This window comes from Molossus molossus, unplaced genomic scaffold (assembly GCF_014108415.1).
Source record: "Molossus molossus isolate mMolMol1 unplaced genomic scaffold, mMolMol1.p scaffold_m16_p_4, whole genome shotgun sequence".
NCBI classification, from domain to species: domain Eukaryota; kingdom Metazoa; phylum Chordata; class Mammalia; order Chiroptera; family Molossidae; genus Molossus; species Molossus molossus.
Genome location: NW_023425377.1, coordinates 65,896,582 through 65,917,273, shown reverse-complemented (window position 1 = coordinate 65,917,273; position 20,692 = coordinate 65,896,582). Strand labels below are relative to the sequence as shown.

The window sequence follows — 20,692 nt, the reverse complement described above, 5'->3', positions numbered from 1 at the left end:
ATGGTGTGTGCTTTGGGGTTCTAAAAAGTTCTGTTTCTTGGAACTGAGCTCATCCCCTGGAGTTGTTGGGATAAAACGGTCTCAAACTCTGTTCTCTGAACTCTGGCCCATTTGGAGCCACGCAGCTTTCCGTAGGCTGCCCTCATCCCTCAGCCACCCTATCCTGAGATGGCAGCTGTCACACAATCTGGTCTCACATTCCTAGCCCTTCCTGGCCCCTTATGTTGCAGCTGTTACTGGTCCATGGTGACACACTTTTCAGGGCAGAGGGACAGCCACACACTGTGCATGTTCACTCACGAGTGTCCCTAGACAGGTTTCTGTGCCACCTTGGGTGGGCAGCTTAGGTGGTCTCCACCAGGGCACAGGGCCTGCAGGTCACCTGACCCAGAACCTCTGACCATGGATGTAGGGCCTCCAGGCACGTGCTTCCTATGTGATAACATGGGAAACTTGATGTGAAGTTCCAAGCCTTAGGTTTCAGTGGTTGAACAGCAGGCAGATAGACCTAGAGTGTTCACACTGTGAAGTAACAATAAGGAAGAACTTGGTGGCCTAGAGTACAAACATCTTGCAGGCTGTGTGACTGACCTTGCCACTTTAGTCTCCTCACTTGTAAAACGGAGAATGGCACCCACTTGATGGGGTGTCAGCTGCAGCACACAGAAGACTCTGTCAAGGCCGGTGGGACAGAGACTGAGACGTTGAACAAACTGGGACCTGTGGTCTCTGCATGACTACAGCTATTCCTGAAGGCAGCGGCTGCCTCCCTAGCTTTCTCCCCCATCGTTTTGGCTGTTTCCTAAACTTTTTAACATGCTCATTTTAATTATTTTTGTTGACGATAACAGCCGTGTGCACACATTCAGAAAGTGTCCAAAGGTTTACAAGAAACAATAGAAATTTAGCCTTGCTTCCCTGACCGGTTCTGCTCAGAGGTTCGAGCATTGACCTGTAGACCAAAGAATCCCAGGTTCGATTATGCCCAAGGGCATGTACCTCGGTTGCGATTCATCCCCGACCCCAATGGGTGGCAAACAGTCGATGTATCTCTTTCACATTGATGTCCCCCCCCAAATTCTGTTTGAAGATAAATGTAAAAATATCCTTGGGTAAGGATTTATTTTTCATTTTTTTAACTTTTTTATTTTTTTTATCTTTATTGTTGAATGTATTACAGATGTTCCTCATTTTTCCCCCATTGACCCTCTCCTCCCCACTTCCACCCACACCATTGTCTGTGTCCATTGGTTATGCACATATGCAAATACGTCTTTTGGTTTATTTCTTCCCACCCCCTAACCCCCCTTCCCTTTGAGGTTTGTCAGTCTAGCAATGAAATTGTACTTCTTAATCCCTTCACCTTTTTCACCCATTCCCCCAACCCCCCTCCCATCTGGAATTAACAAAATGTTCTCTGTATCTATGAGAATGTTTCTGTTCTGCTTGTTCATTTTGTTTATAGATTCAATTATCGATAGACATGTATTCATTGCCATTTTGTTTGTTCATATTTATTATCTTTTTCTTCAAAAAGACCCTTCAACATTTCATATAATAATGGTTTGGTGGTAATGAACTCCTTTAGCTTTTCCTTGTCTGAGAAACTCTTTATATGGCCATCGATTCTAAATGACAGCTTTGCAGGATAGAGTAATCTTGGTTGTAGGTTCTTGCTTTTCATCACTCTGAATACTTCTTGTCACTCCCTTCTGGCCTGCAAAGTTTCTTTTGAGAAATCAGCTGACAGCCTTATGGGAACTCCCTTGTAGGTAACTAACTGCTTTTCTCTTGCTGCTTTTAAGATTTGTCTTGAACCTTTTGCATTTAGATGATGATGTGTCTTGGTGTGGGCCTCTTGGGGTTCAACTTATTTGGGACTCTCTGTGCTTCCTGGACTTGCATGTCTGTTTCCTTCACCAAGTTAGGGAAGTTTTCTTCCATTATTGTTTCAAATAGGTTTTTGATTTTTTGTTCTCTCTCTTTTTCTTCTGGCACCCCCAAGATGCAAATGTTGGCACGCTTGAAGTTGTCCCAGAGGCTCCTTACCTATCCTAATTTTTTTGTATTCTTTTTTCTTTTTGCTGTTCTGATTGGGTGTTTTTTGCTTCCTTATATTCCAGGTTGATGGCTGGCTTTTTGGCTTTACCGACTCTACTATTGAATCTGTGTAAATTATTCTTTATTTCAGTTAGTGCCTCCTTCATTTCTGACTGTGCATCCTTCATTTCTGACTGGTCCTTTTTTATGTTCTTGAGGCCCTCACTAAGTTCGCTGAGGTTCTCACTAAGTTCATTGAGCATCCTTATAAGCAGTATTTTGAACAAAGCATCTGTTAGGTTGCTTATCTCCATTTCGCTTAGTTCTTTTCCTGGGGTTTTGTTCTGTTCATTCATTTGGGACCTGTTTCTTTGTCTCCTCATTTTGGCTGTCTCCCTGTGTTTGTTTCTATGTATTATTTAACGAGAGGTATGGGGCTAGCTGAGACCAGATGCTGCTTGTTTGAAAGAATTTAGGAAAACCTGAAGCAGGATCCAAGACAGGCCAATCCTGTGGTGAAGCAACTGGCAACAGCTTGGGTGGGCCTGAAAGTTGGGTGGGGCAGGGCCTCAGGGAATCACCAGGGTGGGGCAAACCTTGTGAGCCAAGTTGCTGGAGGCCCGGATATGGCAGCCATCTGCTGCCCTAGGGAAGGGCTCACCAAAGGAACAAAGGCCTCTGACAGCAGTCTGTCCAGGAGAAAGCTGCCTCTCCAGCCCTCGCTCCAATGCCAAACAGCTCAATTCTTCCCTGTATGTCTCTGGCGCCCCTCAAGCTGCCTCCCCTCCAAGCTGAGAGGGAGTGAATTCGATAAGTCCGTGCATGGGCCCTTTAAGATGAGCTGCCTGGGGCTCCAGCCACCTCAGCCTCACGGAGCCTCAGTTCCCGCTGGTTTTTCCAGCCAGAAATTATGGAATCCTCTTCCAGGCACTGGAACCCTGAGCTGGGCACCTGGTGTGGGATGGGGACCCTCTCAGTCCTCAGGGAGGACCTTCCCAGCCAAGGTATCCTCCTGTTTATCTGCCACACATGGGTGTGGGGCCAGCTTGTCGCACTTCCGCCCCTCCTACCTGTCTCGATGTGGCTGCTGCTTTAATTTTGTAGTTGTAGGACTTCCATTCAGCTTGATTTCAGGCGGTTCTGAAGGATGGTGGTTCTGTAATTTAGTTGTAACTTTGATGTGGTTGTGGGAGGATGCCATACCGCGTTTACCTATGCTGCCATCTTGACCTGAAGTCTCCTTGGGAAGGATTTTTTTAAAAAAAAGAGCCCTGGCTGGTTTGGCTCAGCGGTTAGACCATTGGCCTGCGGACCAGAGTGTCCCGGGTTCTGTTCCCGTTAAGGGCACGTACCTTGGCTGCAGTTTGTCCTTGGCCCCAGTTGGTGTCGTGTGGGTGGCAACCACTCGATGTGTCTCTCACCCCGATGCTTCTCTCTCTCTCTTCCCTCCTCTCTTCCTCCCCCTCTATCTGAAGATAAATGCAAAAATGTCTTCGGGTGAGGATAAAAAAATTTAGCCCTGCTGACTACTGCAATTGGGGACAGTGGGTGCTAAGGCTGCTGACACGTTGGGGGCTCCTCAGTTTCATCCCTTTAACACTCGGGAGAACCTGAGGGGGCTTGCCTGGTCACAGGAGAGGAAGGAGAGGTATGGAGGGGCCACAGTCAGGTGTGGATTTGGGTTCAGATACTCAGGCCTGCCCACTCTCTCTGTGCCCTATGCTGTCTACCAATGTTGTGTCAGCAGGTGTGAGATTTTGGCAAGCATGCTGTCCTGTACCCTGCCCCTCCGTGCTTTCTGAGCATCTTTCTATGCCTTCTGGGCTTTTGAACCACAGGAGTAGCTAAATTAGGCCAAAAATATAAAGAAAGATCAATAGGACAAAGTAGAGCAGTCTCATAAATAGAACCAGCTTCATTAGGGGTTGCTGGGGGCTGCTGTCATCTGCTTAACTGTCCCCTGGGATTGGTTGTTGGTCCCTGTGAATGTTGGAGTGATAATCATCCCAGAAGGCAACCTGGGCCTCACAGACTGACTCCCCCTCTCTGTTTTCTAGGGCTCTGTTCCTGCTCAGCAAAGGGATGGTAAGTTGAAGTTGAGCAGAATGGCAGGGGTGTGGCGGGAATGAGGCAGGGCTCCTGCTCACTGTGGTGCAACCCTTAAGTACTGCAGGCAATCATGAGTGAGGCCCCTGTGCTCCATCTGGGTTCAGAGGTGAAACTCTGATTCCAGGTTGTGCAATTTGTGCTGAGGATGGAGCAGCTTGGATGTGGGTTCCAGCCCAGCTTTTTGCCTTTCCTGCATGATTCCAGCAGTCCCCCAGTGGGTGGGAAAGCAGACAGTGGCCCTGTGCGCTGGGAGGGGCTCCCAGCGCCTGTGCCTCTCCCTCCCCAGCTGCTGCTGATGGAGCGCAAGTTGCAGGAAGTCCACCCGTTGCTGACCCTCTGTGGACAGATTGTTGAGAACTGGCAGGGAAATCCCATCCAAAAGGAGTCTTTACGTGTCTTCTTCTTGGTGCTCCAGGTGACACACTACCTGGATGCAGGGCAGGTATGTAGTGCCTCCCACAACAGAGCTGCTGGAGAGCAGGCAGGTGGTGGGGGGACTTCAGGCTGAGATACCCACTCTGTTGTTGCCTCCTGTCCCTCATCACAAAGTGCATCTCATTCAGGGCTTAGCTCCCCCATATACCCTGTTGTGCTCTGGCATAAGTGCGGTGACCCTGAGGGCAGTGGGTGCTCTGAGAGTGGCCTGTCCTCACAGTGGGAGTGGGAGGCATGGCCTCACATGTTTCATAATGATAAACTATGAGAATTCTGACAAGGTGCCTGACCCATAGCAGGTACTCAAGCAGTGTTTGTCCACACCCCCACCCCACCCCCCAGCTGATGAGAGCTTTGTGAGGTTCGAATAGGGACTAACTGTGTCAGCTGTGTCCAAGACTTGACTCTGTAATCCCCATGTAGTTGGTGAGACTCTCTATGTACTCTCTGTGGCTGAATGTCCAGACTTTGGGGGTGTTGCCCCATCTACCTCACCCCACCCCATCCCAGTGACTCACTACAGGCCTGACCTCAGGTCCTAGGAGCCTGCAGGTGGAGCCCTAGAAAGCATTAGGAAGGCTTTCATTGGTAAGAGACTGCCTCGTTGTCCCACTTGTGCCCACATTTACCTGTTGGGTCAAGTGGCATACTCTTGGCCCAACATAGGGACACAACAGACTCATGGGGTGCTCTGGACATGTCCTATGGGGCCTTGGAACAGGGTTTCTTAGTGCCCAGAAGCCAATTTATATGAGGTATGACACCTGTAGGACTCGAGCCCATGAAGCCAATTCCTGCTCCCAAGGATGACTGCTAGCTTCCCCAGCCCTGTCCTGCCCTCTCAGGGTCACTGAAGGAAGGAGGAAACATAGCTCATGCAGCATCTTTGGACAGGCCTCTCCCAGTTCTTGGTGTTGGACCCAGCACTGGGCGGTGGCTGAGCCTCAGTCCCACAGATGATCCCCCTGAAACTGCCCCGTGCCCTGAGTGCTTGCTGACCCATTTGGGGGCAGACTTCCTGCAGGTGGTGGGCGTGGTGGGAGCTCCTGGGAAGAAGGGACTGGTGAGCTGGCACCTATTGGGAGCGGACAGGCACTCAGGTGTGCAGTGCCGCCCACTGCTGCAGGTGAAGAGTGTGAAGCCATGCCTGAAGCAGCTGCAACAGTGCATTCAGACCATCTCCACACTGCATGACGATGAGATCTTGCCCAGCAACCCCGCCGATCTCTTTCACTGGCTGCCCAAGGAGCACATGTGTGTGCTTGTCTATCTGGTGAGTCTCCAGGGCTGAGGTCAGGGGCCAGGTGAGTGAGGAGAGGGCCTTAGTGACCATCACTGTCTGGTCTTATCTCCAGGTAACTGTGATGCACTCCATGCAGGCTGGCTACCTGGAGAAGGCACAGAAATACACAGACAAGGCACTTATGCAGCTGGAGAAGCTCAAGAGTAAGTTGGGCTGGTGGGTCGCATGGCCACTGAGCCCCTTGGTGTCTGGCCCAGCCACTGCCTTGTACTGGGCCTGAAGGACCTCGGTGCCATGCAGTCCCCAAGTCCCTACCCCATGGGTCTTGTTACTGTAGTTGGTAAATGAGGGTGACCTGGGGTCAGGGCAGAGCAGGCCAGGTTAGGGGTCTTGTGCCATCTCTGTTCTGTCCATCCCGCTACATAAGAGCTGTGATAGACGATTGCACCTGGGCCTGCAAAGACAGCAGTGCTCAGTTGAAATGGGGTGGCTGCTGTTATCAATGTTGTGACATGGATTGTGCTCAGCATGGAGCAGAGATCTGAATTCAGCTTTTGCTGACTAACAGTGATGGCCTGGAGGTTGTGAGTTCTTCCTGGACACTTGACTAATCCATTCTGTGGGACGAGGGATCTATTTTTTTTAATCCTCACCTGAGGATATTTTTTTATTAATCATCAGATAGAATGGCAGGGAGGGAGAGAGAGAAACATCGATGTGAAAGAGACACATTGAATGGCTGCCTCCTGCACGACCCGACAAGGGCCAGGGATGAACCACAACCAAGGTATGTACCCTTGACCGGAATTGGACCCACAACTTACTGCAAGCCAATGCTCTAACTGCTGAGCTAAACCAGCCAGGGAGAGATCAGGGACCTTTGACTAGCAGGAACCTAGAGCTCTGATTAGGTGTCCCCATTAACCTGCTCACCCAGTCCCTGTGCCCTTCTTCAGCGCTACTATGTGAGGAGCTATCAGCCAGAGAACCAAAGCCCTCAGGAATCACAGTTCATTCCCTCTGGCCAAGTTGGGAAAGGTCTACACTGTCTAGTCCCAACATGAGGACAGCCATTCAGGGCAGCCCGGAATCCGGTCTACCCACTGCTGCCTGAGGCTGTCACATGGTATCACTCTCCTGGGCAACATTAACATTTCTAAAACCCACTGTGTCTATAGTGTTCTTGAGCACATGACTGGGTTGTGGTGGTGGGTCAGTGTGGAAAACAAATCCCTCCAGGGATTTCTTACTCTTAAAACACTGTGGTCACCGGAACCTGCTATGAGCCTGTCTCCCAACCTGAACAGGGAGATGAACCCGTCACTTGAGGGTGCAGTGGGCATGAGTGAAGTGACAGGCTGGGTGCTGGATTTGTGCAGCAGATTATGTAGGCTCAGACCTGAAAGCCGACAGGTCCATATGGTGGGAGGCTGGACCAGGGATTAGCATCTTCTCAGCTTCTCCAGCTGCACCCTGAGTGCTCATCCCCCTCTCGCCTCCAGTGCTCGACTGCAGCCCCATCCTATCCTCCTTCCAAGTGATCCTGCTCGAGCACATCATCATGTGCAGGCTCGTCACAGGACACAAGGCCACTGCACTACAGGAGGTGAGGCCACTGGGGAACACATACACATGGGATGGGAGGGCCAGAGAGCAGGTGATTGGAGTTTGCTGAGTCTCAGAAGTCATCACATAGGAGAATGAAAATTTGCCCAGTGCACATCAGCAGGACATTTGTCTGTGTCAATTCACTATAACTTGGCAGTTGGTGACCCTTCATGGACATAGTTAATCAGACAGTCTGATGCAGAAATGAATGGGCCTTTCTCTAAGAGCTGGGCAACATCAACATTTCTAGAACGTACCATGTCTGGAGTGCCCAAGGAATGTGAAGCCCTTCCTGCTCCATGTAACCCCTGCTTACCACCTTCCTGAGAGGGCACAGGGCCTTAAGCAGGGCAAAGTTGCTGACAGCTAAGACATATTGGAAAGGAGGAGAAGGCAGGTAACAGACAAGGATTACTGTCCTCAAGGGGTCAGGACTGCCCTTTGCCCCACAGTAGACACATCCACCAGAACTTTATACCCAAGTTAGGGCAGGCAGGATGTGGACACTGGATCCCAGGTTACAGGTCCGATGACGTTGGGCATGTTCTCCCGGCAGATCTCCCAGGTTTGCCAGCTGTGCCAACAATCGCCCCGGCTCTTCTCCAACCACGCAGCACAGCTGCACACGCTGCTGGTAAGTATGTAGGGCCCCATTCCAGTGAGGAACCCCACAACCATCACCCCGGGCAGAATCTGGAACATTCCCAGTGTACTTCATTCTGATAGACACCTTGAGTCCAAGTTGATATAGGTCCCAGGAGGAGGGAATAACTCACCATGCCATCTTTCTGCCTCCTCACCAGGGCAAAAGCTCAGGTGTAGGTGGCTCATAAAGTCACTGGTCAGACTCATCCAGGTGTAGCCATGGGCAGGTGGCTAGGCCTCAAGCCCTCAGTGCCTCCTTCTTCCAGGGCCTGTACTGTGTCTCCGTCAACTGCATGGACAACGCAGAAGCCCAGTTCACCACAGCCCTGCGGGTAAGGTGCTGGCCCTCACTGCATGGGGCAGGCAGTGATTCTTAGTAAGGAGTCAGTTATGGGCTGTGATGAGGACAGTAGCCACAGAAAATTGGTCACTGGTTGACTCGGCAGCATTCAGCCTGGTGCCAGCTGTGACAGTGAAGCACTGTTTATCTGGGGCTTTCCGTGGCAGGTTCTGTGCTTCTCAGATAGGGACAAAGCTGTCAATGCTGGCAGCACAGCCTGACAAGGGATAGCTGTGGGTGAGGGGGCTTCTGATCAGTCTGGGATGGGTCTTCCCCCTGCTAAACCAAAGGGCAGCCACAAAGGAGAACCTGGCACCCACTAGTGCCACAGCCTGTTTAGCCACTTTGACTTCTGATCCCCAGCCCTTCCAACAGCCTGCCAGGCTGGTGATGGCTTGTGTCATAGCTAAATACACAGTCACTTGGTGGGGTTCAAGTGCTTCCCAGAGCGGCCCCATGGCAGAGCTGGGACACAAAGCTGAGTATGCCCTGACTCTGCACCACCCCATGACCTGGGTGTTCTGGGGCAGAGGCCATCTGCTGCTGCCAGGCTGGAAGCTCTGCTAGAGCATGTCCTGGCCTCAGATGTGGCTAGTGCCACATCATCACGGAGCCATAAGGTCAAGGAGTCAACAGCCCCAGTGGTAGATCTCAGCTCTGCCCACCTTGTTCCAGGACTAGACAAGCATATCCGCACTTTGGCCCTGACATGCTCCAAGGAAAAGGAGGTGGGCAACACCTTCCTCCTGGTGGTCCTGGGGTGGCTCCAAGCAGAGATATTTGGGTGTGAGGCAGCTCTGTGACTCAGGTGAAGTCACTGGGGGTGTCACGTGCACCTTGGCTGATAGGGAGCTCCGCTCTGCCAATCTCCAGATTTCACTCCCAAGGTTGAGCTCTGGTGGCATTACTGCTTCTCCAAGATGCTCCACGTGGCCGTGGGTATAGGCAGGACACCAGAGCATGAAGAACAAACACATTGCCCACTCCCATGGCTTTCCATGTTCACTCTGTGTCCCAGTCAGCTCAGGTTGCCAGGACTCCCACACACATACTCCTCTCTGCCTGCAGTTACCACAGGACCTGTGAGAGTCTCTTGGCCCCTTCCTCTTCATCCCACTCCCCAGAAGTAGCTGCTGCTGCTCTGATTGTGTGTCCTAGGAATTCTCCATTAGCTATGAGAGAACAGCAGGGACATGGTGCAATCAGAATTCAGACCCAACCCCTCTGACCCCAAACACAGCTCTTCCTGTAGTCCTACAACAAATCAGAGCATTTCTGCTGCATCAGAAAATCTGGACCTCCTGTGAGTGGGGTCTGCACTTCCCCAGCACCCTCAGCATTTTGCATAGTTGTGCTTGCTCAGCCCTACTGGGAACCAGGGTTTGGGTGATACTTGGGCCCCTCAGATTGGTCCCCCTGTCCTGGTCATTCTTGGTTCACAAGAACTGGGGACAGTGGTCTATCCACCACTGGCCATTGGTAGCATCTTTGGCCTCTTTCCTGGCGGAGGTCTCCCCAGGACCAGCATATGCCTCTGCTGTATCAATGCTCACAGGGTCTCAAGGTCACCATGGTTTGGAGAGAGTGGCTGCCCGATCTCAGTCCTGAGAAACAAGCAGAAAGTGGACCAAAAGGGAGTGTGTTCTGAGGACAGGATCAGTGCAGCTGGCTTCCTTTTCTCTGTTTCCTAAATTTCACATAACGCAGATAATAATTTTATAGCCAAAAGAACTAACAGCTGTACTGTTCTTGGATTTAGGGGACAGGCGTGGGTGTTGTGTCTGAAATGAGAATAGGAGGTTCCACAGTAGCCACCAGGGAGCGTGTGGGTGGCTACCATGCCATGAGTGACCCCTAACGCCCTGTGTCCTCATTTCAGCTTACCAACCACCAGGAGCTGTGGGCCTTCATTGTGACCAACCTGGCGAGTGTGTATATACGGGAAGGAAATAGACACCAAGAGGTAGTAGGTGACATGCTTCATGTTTGGTATCCTTTCTTTCAACTTTTATTCAGGGTCTGGGGTGGGGGTTATCCTGGGCACCAGCCATCTCAGCAGTCCCAGCATATCTGTCCTCAGAGTGCAGCGTGGCTAGAGGAGGCCATGTCTGGGACAGAAATGTTCTCTGGCTAAGTAACACTTCTTTCTGTTGAAAACAAGCCAAGCTTTGTCAAATCTCCCAGAGCAAATTCAGTTTCTTCTACCCTGAGCTGTCTGTTATAGAATCAACACTGAGGCCTCATGGCTCACTTCTGAGGAGCGGCAGCTTGGGCAGTTGTCTGTATTGGGCCCCAGGTTGTCCTTATGCCCCAGACATGGATCATGAGGGGTGAGGAACAAAACAGGGTTTGTCCACAAAGGACAAGTGCCCTCACACCAGGTTCCCCTACAACTCCTCTCAGCCCTGAAATTTCCTTCAGCTCTGGGCTGGTTTCCCTCTCAGCCCCGAGATCCCCCAAGTCTTGGCATTCTTATTATACAGTGTATCAGATCCAGCTACTACTTTTCACCCCACAGCCTTCATTTTAGTTCAAGCTACTGTCATCTCTTGTCTACAAAAAGTTTAACTGACCTCCCAGATTCTGGGTTGTTTCAGATGTTTTGTGCTACAGGAGCAGGCCTTGGCCTCTTGGCAGTCAGGAAGCAGCAGGGCAGAGTTGTCTGAGGGCCAGCTGTAGGCTCCAAGAGTCACCTTTGGTGGGTCATGGAGAAGCGTGGTTCCTTTATATCTTTGCCCCGGTCTGCCTCCTGGAGGGGCCTTAAAGGCACCAGGAGCCACCTGGTCCCCAACCCAATCTCCGGAAAACCCAGAGAAGACCTAAAACGTCAGTCATAGTGTACTTCCTGTCAGAACCTCCCAGGTGCCTGCCCCTCCAAATAAACCCTGCTCCACCTCCTGCCCTCTAGGCCCATGTGGGCTCATCTTGCTCCTCCAGGCTGGACCCCCTCAGAAACCATAGCAAGGCCAGACTGGGAAGTTTTCCATGTACCCTAACCCCTCACCTGACATAGGAGTAGGGTAGGCTGAGGGTACAAAGATCCTTCACCGTGGACGCTGTGATTCCCTTGGGGGTGTAAGCAAGTGAGCAGTCCATGCAGTGCCCTGTAGTTTCACCTGCTGTAGATCCTGCCCCCTCTACCAGCTGGTTGCCCTAGTCTTGGGATTCAGAGTGAGGGCTCAACACCATCAGACAGAAAGTTGCAGCCCTGGTCAATTTACTAGCATAGTTGGGGCCCAACTCTCTCACATTTAGAAATGAAGAGTGATCCCAACTGACATTTCCTTTTCAGCTCTACAGCTTATTGGAGAGGATCAATCCAGACCACAGCTTCCCTGTCAGGTAGGTGGCCCCACACTGAGGTCCCACTTTACCACTGCCTATCTTATACCACCTGTGGGGTCTCTGGCTCTGGCCTGTTACCCCAGTGCCTTGTACCACCACCACCACTACCCACACTCCTTTTGTAAGCCTGCTATACTTAAAAAGCCCCACCAAATTGTGACGCTTCACTCTCTCCCCAGCTCTCACTGTCTTCGAGCAGCGGCTTTCTACGTGCGCGGGCTCTTCTCCTTCTTCCAGGGACGCTACAACGAGGCCAAGTGAGTGTTAGAGAGGGCAGGCAGCCTGGGCTGGCCCTCTAGGTGGTTTTCTCCCCTGACAGCATGCTCAGGCTCTCTGTCTCCCGCCAGGCGAGCTCTGCTCAGGGCTGAGAGGCTGCTGCTGCCTCTTCCTCCCCTAAAGACATTTCAACAGGTGCTCAGTCTGTTCCCCTCATGTAGGCGATTTCTTCGAGAAACTCTGAAGATGTCCAATGCGGAGGACTTGAACCGGCTCACAGCCTGTTCTCTGGTGCTTTTGGGCCACATTTTCTACGTGTTGGGGAACCACAGGGTGAGTGCCCAGGGCCAGCCTAGGGACAGGGGTCCAGCGTGGTGCTTGGTGGGGTGGGGCACCATCAAGTAGCTCTTTGCATCCTGTGCCCCTTGATGATCTTGTCTCAGTGTCACCCCCTGCCCCACCCTTTTAGCTTCATGAGTCTTGCCAAGGGCAGGGGCGCCCTGGACTCACACAACCTGGCGGGGGTGGGGCAGGACTGGGGAACTTTGGATCGCTAGAGTGTAGGTCTGTGGGGCCCAGTGTTTGGTAGGACTTTCTGGAGCTAGCAGGGCTAAGGCAGGTTCCTCTTTCTGTGTGTTAATACCTGAGGTGGAGAGGTGTCTTCTCTGTCAGAATTCCTTCAGTTCTGTTTCTGCCCAGCACACATACTGTCCTCAGATCACCCTTATTTCCACCCTCACCTAGAGTGTCCCATGGGACTGGTTCTGGTAGGATTGGCCAGCTCCAAGTCTCCCTGTTAGCTGTGCATTGTTGCCTGTTCTCACCTATTGACCTCAAAGGCCTTTAATTTTCTAAAGAAAACATTTGTCCATGTTATAAAATATGACATGTTTATCACAGAAGCTCTGAGAAGCAAAGTTGAAAATCATTATTTGTTCTCTGTCTTCTGGCTTTCTCCACTGCTCTCCCCTGCCTACCCATAGGTTTTGGTTTTTCAGGGTGTTTTATAGTTTCACACCTTGTCTTTTCCTATACCATTATATTAGAGTTTTGTTTTTTTTTGTTTTTTAACAGCAACAAGAATTTTTTTTTATTTTTTATCCTCACCCGAGGATATTTTTCCATTTTTTATACAGATAGAGTGGGAGGGAGAGAGAGAGAGAGAAACATCGACATGAAGGGACACATCGAGTGGCTGCCACCCGCACGACCAACCAGGGCCGGGGACAAACTGCAACTGAGGTACGTGCCCTTAGCGGGAACCGAACCCGGGTCTCTCTGTACCGCAGGCCAACGCTCTAACCGCTGAGCCAAACCGGCCAGGGCAGCAACAAGAATTTTGAAGTAGCATCTATTAAGTAGTTTAGTTAACCTCACTTGAGCTGTTTTCACAGGGCAGATGACACAGGTCAGGTGTTTTGGCCTATAAAGTGTCATATGATCAAACCTCAGGGCTTCCTAAGAATGAGTTTTTAAAATGAGCTTGACAGGTTCCCCTCCCCACTTCTAGTGTGGCAAGTGTTTGCCAAGGCTAACGGGCCCTGCTGCTCAGGTCCTGGTGGTCATGGCTGGGGATGTTGCCACCCCCAAAGAAAAGGGATGAGCTCTGGGTTCTCCTTTCTGAGTGCAGCTCTGCTTCTTCTGTAACGTTCTGTCACCTTCCCTTCAGCCTCTGAGCACAGTGAGGGCAGTGGCCTCGGTATGTGTCTAGGGGAAACATGAGGACCCCCTGAGTACAGGCTACATGCCTGTGTCTCAGTTTGGTAGCTGTGATTACCCTATTTCCAGATAGGTAGGTTAAGGTCACATAGCCCCAAACCTCAGACCCAGGCTTAGAACCAGACCTTCCTGGCTCTCATTTATATATGTCTCCAGAAGCCACCTTGAGCAGGATAGGTTGGGCAATGCAGCTCTTTAGCTGCAGCTCTGGATCATGTTTGGGGTGATCCCAGGGCATCTTACAGAGTTTGGGAACCTGTGCTGCTCACTGTGTGCCTGGCCCATGTGGAATGACATGGGCCCCCAAGAGCCTTTAGATGCAGGCCTGGCCTCAAGTGATTCCAGGTCTGGGGGAGACACTGTTGGACATAGCCAACACCACTCTAGGCCTGCTAGGCTAGAGTGTTCGTGGGCATTGCAAGTTTGTGGGCAGCCTCATTCTGGACACCTTAGTATCACACAAATCTTAAAAACCAGACGCTGTAGGGCAGCCCCAAGCTGGCTTTAGGAGAGCCTTCCCAGGGAACTAAGGGGGACACTCCCACAGGTGGCTTACATACAGAGGCCCAGCCCTTGACCTGGAGGAAAGTGGTTTTTCCTGTTCTGTGCATTCTGAGGTCTTGGAAGGGCTTGGTTCAGTCTTGAAAAGCTTCGAGATCTACCTGGAGCTCATCTTTGAGATAGATGCCTGTCGGAAAACGTGAAGTTTTTGGTCTTTTGTGTATCTAAGGAGGCATGTCTGCACACCTATGGCTGTTAAAGCCAGGCCTCGGGAGATAGTTTAGAGGATTTGTAAGTCTCTTGGATACATGACAAGTGTCCCCCATGCTGCTGCATATAGGGAATTCTCCCATTGTTACCCTGAACCCAACATTCGAGCCATTGGGGCTCATGGTTCATGGGCTGAGTGGGGACAGAGCAGCATTGCTGGTCACCATGGAGTTGGGTATGGGTGTTTATGGCCCCCAGAAGCTCTCCCTCAGCTCATCCTGGGAATTTGGATGGGGAGACAGTGCTGTGCAGTAGCGTGGAGTCAGGGTTGGAGGATTAACATGGCATCCTGGCATCCCCCCAGTCCCACATGTCTGGGGTGACCTCCCATAAGAATGGGCTCCATGGGAAAAAAAAAGAATGGGTTCCTCCCTCTGTCCATTCAGCCCTCATCACTTACACTGGGCAAACTGCTGCCTCTTCCCTGGCCCTGGGACCCCAGAATCTGACTTTCTAATTGGCTTCTGATCTGGGTCCAGAGCTGACTACTGCCAGTGCCTTCTTCTCTGGTTAGAATAACATTACAGAGTTGCCCTGGCAGCTGTGCCCCACACAGAGCCAAAGAGTGGAGGCAATTTATTTTTCCCCAAGGTGGTCAAAGAGTACTTTCACGGAAGGGCACGAGTTGGGCTCTGAAGTAGAAGAGGGAGTCTGCCAGGCAGCAGGAAGAAGGCGTAGCCTGGGCTAGGTATAGCAGGTGGGGCCTGAGTTGTCCCTGCTGCCTCCCCCACTCCCTGGCTGCTCTTGGTTGACAGGAGAGTAACAACATGGTGGTGCCCGCCATGCAGCTGGCCAGCAAGATCCCGGACATGTCGGTGCAGTTGTGGTCATCAGCCCTGCTGAGAGGTGAGTATGGCAGCTGGCCCTTCCCAGAGATCAGAGATACTGAGTAAGCCCTGCTTGGCCTTTGCTCAGAGTGGCCTCTACGGGCCACAACCCCAGTTCTAGCACATTCTCAGGCTTTTGGGATGCCATTTGAGGGCAGTGGGCACTGAGCTTGGTCATGGTGTCAGCTCAACACAGGATCTGGTTTAGTGTCTCCCAGACCTGCAAGGCTGATTCTTGGCATCTAGGTGAAGACTTGGGCTGTGAGCCCTGGTGCCCGGCCTCATCCCGTCGGGTAGGACTGGCTGGGATGCTCTGGGTGCAGGGTGGGCGCTCATCAGGTGGCAGTGCTGTTATAGCTGCTCCCCCATTTTTAGAGACTTGCCCTGGGCCCTGAGGGCAAGTCTCTATAAATGGGGGGAGGCTGGGTTCTGTGCATTTGTTCAGTTCTCCTGCCTTAGAAGTGTGTATTGGCTCCTATGTGCCCAGGGTCTCTGTTGCCCAACCAGCCTCTGTATCTGCCTCCGTGGGCCCCACTGCTTACCCATGCTAAGGACACAACTCAGAAATTCAGGAGGGCACATGTGAGGGCTGCTGACAGGTGGGCTTGGCTGACCCCAAGACAGGGCTCAAGGCAGGTGACTTGCCAGGTGCACAGGAACCCACTGGTGGAGCCTGGGTTTGACCTTAGGGCTCTACCTACACCCAAGAGGAGGGCATGGTGGTGGTGTCAGGGCAAGGCAGGCTCACCCCATGTGTGTCTTACCCTCAGACCTGAACAAGGCCTGCGGGAACGCCATGGATGCCCACGAAGCCGCCCAGATGCACCAGAACTTCTCTCAGCAGCTGCTCCAGGACCACATCGAGGCCTGCAGCCTCCCTGAGCATAACCTTATCACGGTATAGGCGCGAGGTGTGGGGAGACAGAGTGGGGGTGCTGGTTGGCTCCTCAGGACTGGCTCACCTGGCCTGCAGCCCTTCAGGGTGTGGGACACACTTTCTGAGAAGGAAGTACATGCTTGGCTGCCATCTCCCTATATCTCTCCAGCAATCCCTAGTCTCAGGAGCCCCTCAGATGTGAAAAATGGCACTAGTCACTTATGTGTTTTCTCCTTCCACAGTGGACAGATGGCCCACCACCCGTGCAGTTCCAAGCTCAGAATGGACCCAACACCAGCCTGGCCAGCCTCCTGTGAGACCCCTGGAGGGGACCACCCAGCTTCTCAAGGCCTCTGTGGGGCCTACTATGTTTCTGACTTCCACCCAGATGGCACTTGTGCTTTCCTCGGAGGCATGCTGGCATGGTGTCCCCGGGCTTCTATCCCAACTGTCTCCAGAGCTTCCAAGTCCCCAGGGAGTGTGCAGGGCCAATTGTTACCCTCCCAGGAAGGGATGGCCAGCTTTACCGCTGTGAATCAGGACCCCGGTGCTGAGGCTTGCAGGTGGAATGTTGGAGCCGACTTTCCAGAGCCATCCTTTAAAGTGGACTTGAACTGCCAATCCTACTACAAGTCTGAATCACGCCTTCTGGACCGTATCTGGACAGGGAGTGCTGGGGTGGGCAGCACCACTGGGGAATTGCCACGTGACTTCCATCGTCTGGACTTCTGTGCCAGGTTGGAGTGTTTCCTCTGCTGTCATGGCAGCTTCCAGAGCTCAGAGGCAAGATACCAGTTTCTGGCCCAAAATTGGAAGGAAGAAGTGATGACGCACATCAGGGACAAAAATGTGTGTCCTGCTACAACACTTTTCCCAGCTTGCCTTTCTCTCCAGCGTCCATCCTTCTGACAGCTAGGGCCTCTAGTTAGGGTCCCTGGGGACCCAGGAACTCGCCTTCCAAACGTCTGTACCTTGGTTGGATCATTATCTGGCCGTGAGGGTGCACATGCTGTAGACATGGGTGTGCATGTGTGTGCATATGCTATAGATACAGGTATATGTGTGTGTACTTGTAGACATGGGTGTACATGGGTGTGTGTGTGTGTGCTGTAGACACAGGTACGCATGTGTGGTAATTCTCAGAGCTGAGACTCCTGTGTTTGCACCAATTGCCTTTCCCCATCAGTTTCTATATTGTGGGGTAGGAAGCAGGGGGTAGGGGAGAGGACCCTCCTCAGCCCAACTCAGGGTGCTGAATGAAGGGGCTAGGGCAGTTCTGCGGCATGTTTGCAGAGGATATTTGCAGGCATCTGGAGCTCAGCCAACCCTGCCCTTGTGAGGGAGGAGGAGGAGACCTACACTTCCTTGGGTCTTGGGACAGCGTTGAAACCTCTTCCCAAGCTGGAGCCCCACCCCCACCCCCAGAAGGTTCTGCCTGGCCCAGACAGTGTGTTTAGTTCTGTGCTCCTCTTGGATAGTCTAGGAGATTCCCCAGTGGTGATGGTGGGACTGGGGGCAGTTGAAGCAGCTGCCCCCTCCAGCTTCTGGCACCTGGGAGCAGCTCCCTAATGGGGTGGTGAGTGGTCTGGTCAGGGTGGCTTATTGGCTTGAGTCTCATTCCCCTTGTACTGTGAAGGTTGCTTCTTGAAACCTCTGTCTAAGATGGAAGGAACATTGGTATCTGGTATCACTCAGGTAGCTACTTAGGCACAGAGCCTGGGTGTGCCTTAGCCATAAGCCAGACTGTCACCAGATCACTTGGCACTGGGGCACTTCTCTTACCAGGCCTGTGGCAGTGCCCTGCTGCCCATTTGGGGGCCAGTGACAGGTGTGCAGGTGAGCCACCAGTCAGAGGGGCAGGCCAGCCAGCGCTTGTTGTAAGAGGACCCACCATCCCTGTCACCCAGGAGGACCTGGCCCTGTCCTGTGCTGCCCAGGGTTGCTCCTTCTGCTGACACACCTGAGCCTGTGAGGCCTGTGGAGGAAGGTGTAAGCCCAGCCACAAGCTGTCCCCGTTCTGTCTTCCTCCTCCATCAAGGGCCTTCTTCCACCCAAGGGATGGAGCTGTGCCTACCATCCTGGATCCCACGCTGTCTAACCTCTCCATACCCATGTTCAATTGCGCTGCACATGTTTGTCTCTGTGTATTTATTTAAGCCTTTCTTTGCTTCTAGGGCATTTTGTATGTAGAGAAGTTGAAATGAGAACCTCAAAACGTAATGTCTGCCCTGATGTTAAAGTGCTTTTAGTGACCACTCTGTTATCTATGTATGTGTAAGGTTAAGGATAAGTTCTTAAGTTTACAATTAAAAATTCAGTACTCGATATTTAATATTCCACTCTAGCTTTATGGAATCCAAACTGTGTGTATGGTTTTGAACCTCCCCTTTACTACAGCATCTACCAATTACATCAGGCTGTCATACATATCTTTCTGTGAGTCCACATTCAGTGCCTCACAATTTCTCACTCAATCATAAGAATTTAACAGCAAACAAGACACCAGGGAGATGTTACACAAGTGTCATATAGCTAAGAGTTTAGAAAAAAAGCAGATAAAAACTCCAAACTCTTCAACTTACAGGGCACGTAGTAGTAACAAAAGGATTCTTGTTGACAGGTCAATTGCTGAAAATTAATTAGACCCCTCATGTGCTCTGCCCACCTCTTCCTGTTAGCAGAAGTGGCCCTGGGCCTGCAGGTCTGGAGTGCTAGTCCTGGAGGTGCCCCCGGTTTCCATGAAAACAGCTGCCTCCTCCTGCAGGTAGCCATGGGCATGGTGAGGGTCCTTTCCCTGGGGTAAGTACTCCCTATTCTACTTACTGGGAGCACAGGCAAGGAAATTGAGTAAGGTCTGCCTGGAACAGTGGATATGCTTGTGGTTGCATTGTTTGTTTTGTTAAAGGGTTTTTAATAAGTATGTTTGGCATAATGTCTTTTAACGGGTCTGTAATAATGGTTTTAGCAGCCTGTAACTTCAGCTGGTGCTTTTAATCAGAAAAACAAATTTATAAATGCAAAACATTGTTTAAAAGACATAACCATAGAATATAGTTTCTTGTTTGTGGATTTCTTTTTCTTTGTATTCAAAGTAAAATCACTTGGAGTAGCTATTGCTTGCTGTGTCCTTGTCCTGCCTTCTGCCCTTTTCCTGCGCCACCCCAGAGTAGCTCTTGCCTGCCCCACCCAGCCAGCAAGGCTGTGGGGACTTCTGCTGACCAGGGGTGTGGATGCAGAGCCCATACTTGAGTCTTCCCCTCTGTTGATGATGTTCCTCTGGTCCATCCCTGCCTGGAGGGGAGGGAACCTCTGAGACATCCCACATAAGGCCTGAAGCACTGTCTGTTCCTCCTTGGCACTCAACACAGACTTCCTCACATACTTTGGCCAACCTCCATGTTCCTGGGGAGTTCTTTTCAGGTGTTTTATTTCTTTTTATGTGAAAGACAAAACTAACCATTTAATACAATTCATTGGTATTAAATATTCACAATGTACAACCAGTACCTCTTTTTGGTTCTAGAACTGTTCCATCACCCCAAAAAGAGACCCTTGATCTCCTGAGCAGTCACACCCCATTTCCTCTCCCCCATTCCTGGTAACCACTAATCTGCTTTCTGCCTATAGATTTGCTTGTTCTGGACATTTTGTATAGACAAAATCATACAACATTTGGCCTTTTGTGGTCTGGCTTCCCTCAGCACGTTTTTTAGGTTTATCCATGTTGTAGTGTTAACAGTGCTTCGTTCCTTTTTATGACTGAATAATAATCCATTGTGTGGGTGGACATTTTGTTCATCTTTCATCCATCAGTGGGTATTTGGCTGCTTTCCCTTTGTGGTGAGTGTGAGCAGTGTTGCTGTGGGTGTGCTGTACGTTTTTGTTTGAACATGTATTTTGTTTAATCTTCACCCAAGGATATTTTTTCCATTGATTTTCAGAGAGAGTGGAAGGGAGGGATGGAGGGAAAGAGAGAGAAACATTAATATGAGAGAGAGACATCTATTGTTTGCCTCCCCCACACACACCAACCAGGACCCAGGATTGAACCTGCAACCCAGGTACATGCCCTTGATCAGGTAGTGAACTCAACGACTCTTCAGTGCACGGGCTAACGCTCTATCCACTGAGCCACACATTGGCCAGAGCTGAATGAACATGTGTTTTCAATTCTCTTGGGTTATGCCATGTTTGTTTTTTCCAATCCTCACCAGAGGATTTTTTTTTTGTACGTGCCCCTAGCGGGAACCAAACCCAGGACTCTGGTCCGCAGGCGATGTTCCAACCACTGAGCCAAACTGGCCAGGGCTTATTTTGTTTTGTTTATAGATTTTAGAGAGAGAGGAAGAGGGAGAGAGAAACACTGATTGGTTGGGAATGTGCCCTGACTGGGAATCGAACCTACAACCGTTTGGTGCATGGATGATACTCCAACCAACTGAGCCACTAGGGATTGTGCCATGTTTTTGTTGTTGTTGTTACTGATTTTAGAGAGGAAGGAAGAGGTAGAGAGAGGA

At 51.2% G+C, this 20,692-nt stretch overlaps 1 protein-coding gene across 5 annotated transcripts in view; it reads left to right on the top strand.

Moving 5' to 3' along the window:
• The window catches only part of MAU2 (MAU2 sister chromatid cohesion factor), a 36,914-nt gene extending 17,610 nt beyond the window's left edge, over positions 1–19,304 (top strand). The window contains exons 6-19 of one of the 5 annotated variants that reach the window (XM_036281793.1): positions 4,098–4,125; positions 4,436–4,591; positions 5,711–5,857; positions 5,940–6,030; positions 7,330–7,433; positions 7,992–8,069; positions 8,347–8,412; positions 10,300–10,386; positions 11,713–11,762; positions 11,945–12,022; positions 12,203–12,314; positions 15,227–15,317; positions 16,069–16,196; positions 16,418–19,304. In XM_036281793.1, coding sequence (XP_036137686.1) covers positions 4,098–4,125; positions 4,436–4,591; positions 5,711–5,857; positions 5,940–6,030; positions 7,330–7,433; positions 7,992–8,069; positions 8,347–8,412; positions 10,300–10,386; positions 11,713–11,762; positions 11,945–12,022; positions 12,203–12,314; positions 15,227–15,317; positions 16,069–16,196; positions 16,418–16,492 — 1,291 coding nt within the window. In that variant the 3' untranslated portion in view covers positions 16,493–19,304. The remainder of the gene's footprint in view (positions 1–4,097; positions 4,126–4,435; positions 4,592–5,710; positions 5,858–5,939; positions 6,031–7,329; positions 7,434–7,991; positions 8,070–8,346; positions 8,413–10,299; positions 10,387–11,712; positions 11,763–11,944; positions 12,023–12,202; positions 12,315–15,226; positions 15,318–16,068; positions 16,197–16,417) is intronic. The other 4 variants (XM_036281795.1, XM_036281794.1, XM_036281797.1 and 1 more) reach the window with 4 other exon arrangements.
• Positions 19,305–20,692: the final 1,388 nt, after the last annotated feature.